Genomic DNA, 2,656 nt, shown 5'->3' with positions numbered 1-2,656 from the left:
TCCATGAAGGAAGTGACACCCGCAAGCGTCACCATGGCAAGCAACGGAACCACCGAGCAAGGTTTTCACCCGGACTAGGGTTTCCCCGAGTCGCTCCGTACGGAGCGACGCGAGGGAGTTGTGAGAATTGTGTATTTTGTGTTAGAGTGTATATATTGTATTTGTACATGTTATACAGTATTGTATAAAATCCTAATTGGTCTTGTGCCAATATATAAACCAAGGAAACCCAAGACCTTATCGTGCGAGGCTTCCCAGGTGATCGACGGTCTCAAGAGTTTGCTTGCAAAGAGGGCATCGGTCACAGTTAGGCCATCCTCTTGCTTGCAAGCGATCCGCCGTTCAAATCCTATTTTATGTGGGAAGCCAAGTAAAGAATTTAACTTTCAGGGGCGCCCAAGCCTTACACACCATCTTATTCATGTTGGAGGCGATGGAACCTAGGAATTGTATCTCATAAGCCGTCTTGGAGAAGTATTCTCCGTGGCAACGGTAGTCCATTTTATTTGCAACAGATGGGTGGAACATAGTGTTTTTTTTTCTGTGAGGTTGAAATTTTTTGGAAACTATGTCCTGGCTACTTTTATTTTCTCCCAGGAAACCACACACGTTCTACTACCGAATGACTTATGTGCAACAGATAAGGCAGAATGACCGTGCAACTATATGTCTACATTCAAACAATCAAACAAAGGTGTAATTAATGACGCGAAAAGGATCTGCGTTGTTGCTCCCCACCTTCCCTGCAAACCTTGTTTCACTTGTAAATTAAAGACGGTTTGAGTAATGGATCATCCATATAGACATCAATAGTGTTGATTAACCAAAACAGAAACACTACACAAATGAATCAACCAGCAAATGGCTGGATGGAATAAATAGCTGGAAATTGTAGTCAGTATACAACAGTTAGACAGATTACATGGCTAACACATATGGAAATATTACTAGTCCTAGCAAACTCTAGTAACCCACATGGATATCAGCAGCCACAAGCCAATCTCCCTAGCGCCATAAATTTACGCTTATCCGTAGCAACAAGGGACCAAGCGACGGTAATCACCACCTTAGTGCCAAGAATGAAACACTTTCCTTGGCTTATCTTGCTAAATTTGGGCTGGAACTTGACATGCGCCTGTGCAGCAATTTTACCAGATTTGGAGTAGGCTTGTATCTCAACATCCAACCTTCCTTCAGTTTCTACAGAAATAACATTCCTTGGAAGATGTAGGTAACCATCACAACCTTCCAGGATTGCTCCATCTTTTGAATCAACCATCACAATTTCCCCAGACGCGGGATATGTAACACAAGTGAGTCGATTATCAGTGACGCCCCATTTACCAGGTAGTGCGGAGCAAGTAACTCGGGCACCATATTCAAAAGGCCATTGCCCACCTCTGACCTGGACACCCAAGATAGTGGCCTGGGTCGTCCTTCTAACAACCTGCACGCATAACTCTATTGTGCAGAAACAATTCTTGAAGCAAAGGGTAGATAGACCATCACCATAGGATTCGTGGTAATCGCACCCTTCTGTGATCAATGGCTTATCTTGACACTCGGTTATACCTTTTACTTTGAGTTCGATTTCAAAGTAGACCATATCAATATATACAACAGCACGAGACGGGCCGATCAAGCGCAAAAAAGGATCCTGCAAGCATTAACAACCATTAATCAACATTCGAAAGCTCATGTAGGGGAATGCAATCCAGAAGAAACTAAACAGAAAAATACATACATTTTGAGTTAGTTCTTGAGAATTGTCCCTATCACAGGAGAAGATGAAGTTGCGGTTGTAATCCACGGCGTCTCGGACGGCGATCACACCATAGACGGACAAGGGCCATTGGAGGCCACCAGCTATTTCCGCGAGCTTGATGGAGAATATCTGCAAGGTGACAGGAGTGGAGGCGGCGCCGTTCCTTCGGTTGCATCCAGGTGTGTAGTATGTAAATTGCATGGAGCTCAATGCCGCTGTTTGCAGCACCCCATTAAGGTAAGATAAGAAGCTCGTGTTAGAAATCTAACAAAAAGTACTAGCTACTGTACTAGTTAAATAGAAAAGTAAATATTTTTGTGTATGTATAGACACACACTACTACCAGCTGATACCAAAAAACGAGTGACATAGGCAGGCAAGAGGATGTTTACTCACTCATGTCGTCGAAGGAACCGCAGGTTTCGCGCCATGCAGATTCCCAGTACGTACGGTATAAAGCAAAATTCTTGGCCTCGACAGCCATCTCCTTCTCTGCCGTGTTCTTGGCCAATAATGGTGTGGCTGATGATTTGGCTGTTTCCTGATCGAGATCATCTTGGGGAGAGTTCATGATGGATCTGCTGCCCCTGGGATCTGCAGGTTCGAGGAACAACTTGTCTGCCTCCATCTCCGTCTGCAGCATCGAGTAGGAAGTGGATAGATCTTTGAGGAGCTGCAAGATCTCCGGACTGATCACCTCATCTTCGTCCATGGCCGAGATGTTGGGAGACGCAGGTGGAGCCGGACGGGTGACGTTTTGGTGCTTGAGTGCCTGGGGCCTTGGGGTTCTTGGGTTATGTAGGCGGAGGCAGAGGCGTAAGCGGAGGCAGAGACGGAGTCGGTTTGATTAGATTGTGGGGGTTTCCGAGCACAAATGCTAGACTCACCGTG

At 45.5% G+C, this 2,656-nt stretch overlaps 1 protein-coding gene across 1 annotated transcript; it reads right to left on the bottom strand.

Moving 5' to 3' along the window:
• Positions 1–889: 889 nt before the first annotated feature.
• On the bottom strand, positions 890–2,656 carry LOC127309138 (uncharacterized). Its single transcript, XM_051340109.1, has 3 exons — positions 2,162–2,656; positions 1,745–1,980; positions 890–1,657 (listed from the first exon to the last, which is right to left on the bottom strand). Exons 1-3 carry the CDS (start codon positions 2,475–2,477, stop codon positions 983–985), a joined length of 1,227 nt encoding a protein of 408 aa, XP_051196069.1. The 5' UTR covers positions 2,478–2,656; the 3' UTR covers positions 890–982.

Source organism: Lolium perenne, chromosome 6 (assembly GCF_019359855.2).
Source record: "Lolium perenne isolate Kyuss_39 chromosome 6, Kyuss_2.0, whole genome shotgun sequence".
NCBI classification, from domain to species: domain Eukaryota; kingdom Viridiplantae; phylum Streptophyta; class Magnoliopsida; order Poales; family Poaceae; genus Lolium; species Lolium perenne.
This window is presented reverse-complemented; position numbering and strand designations above follow the sequence as displayed.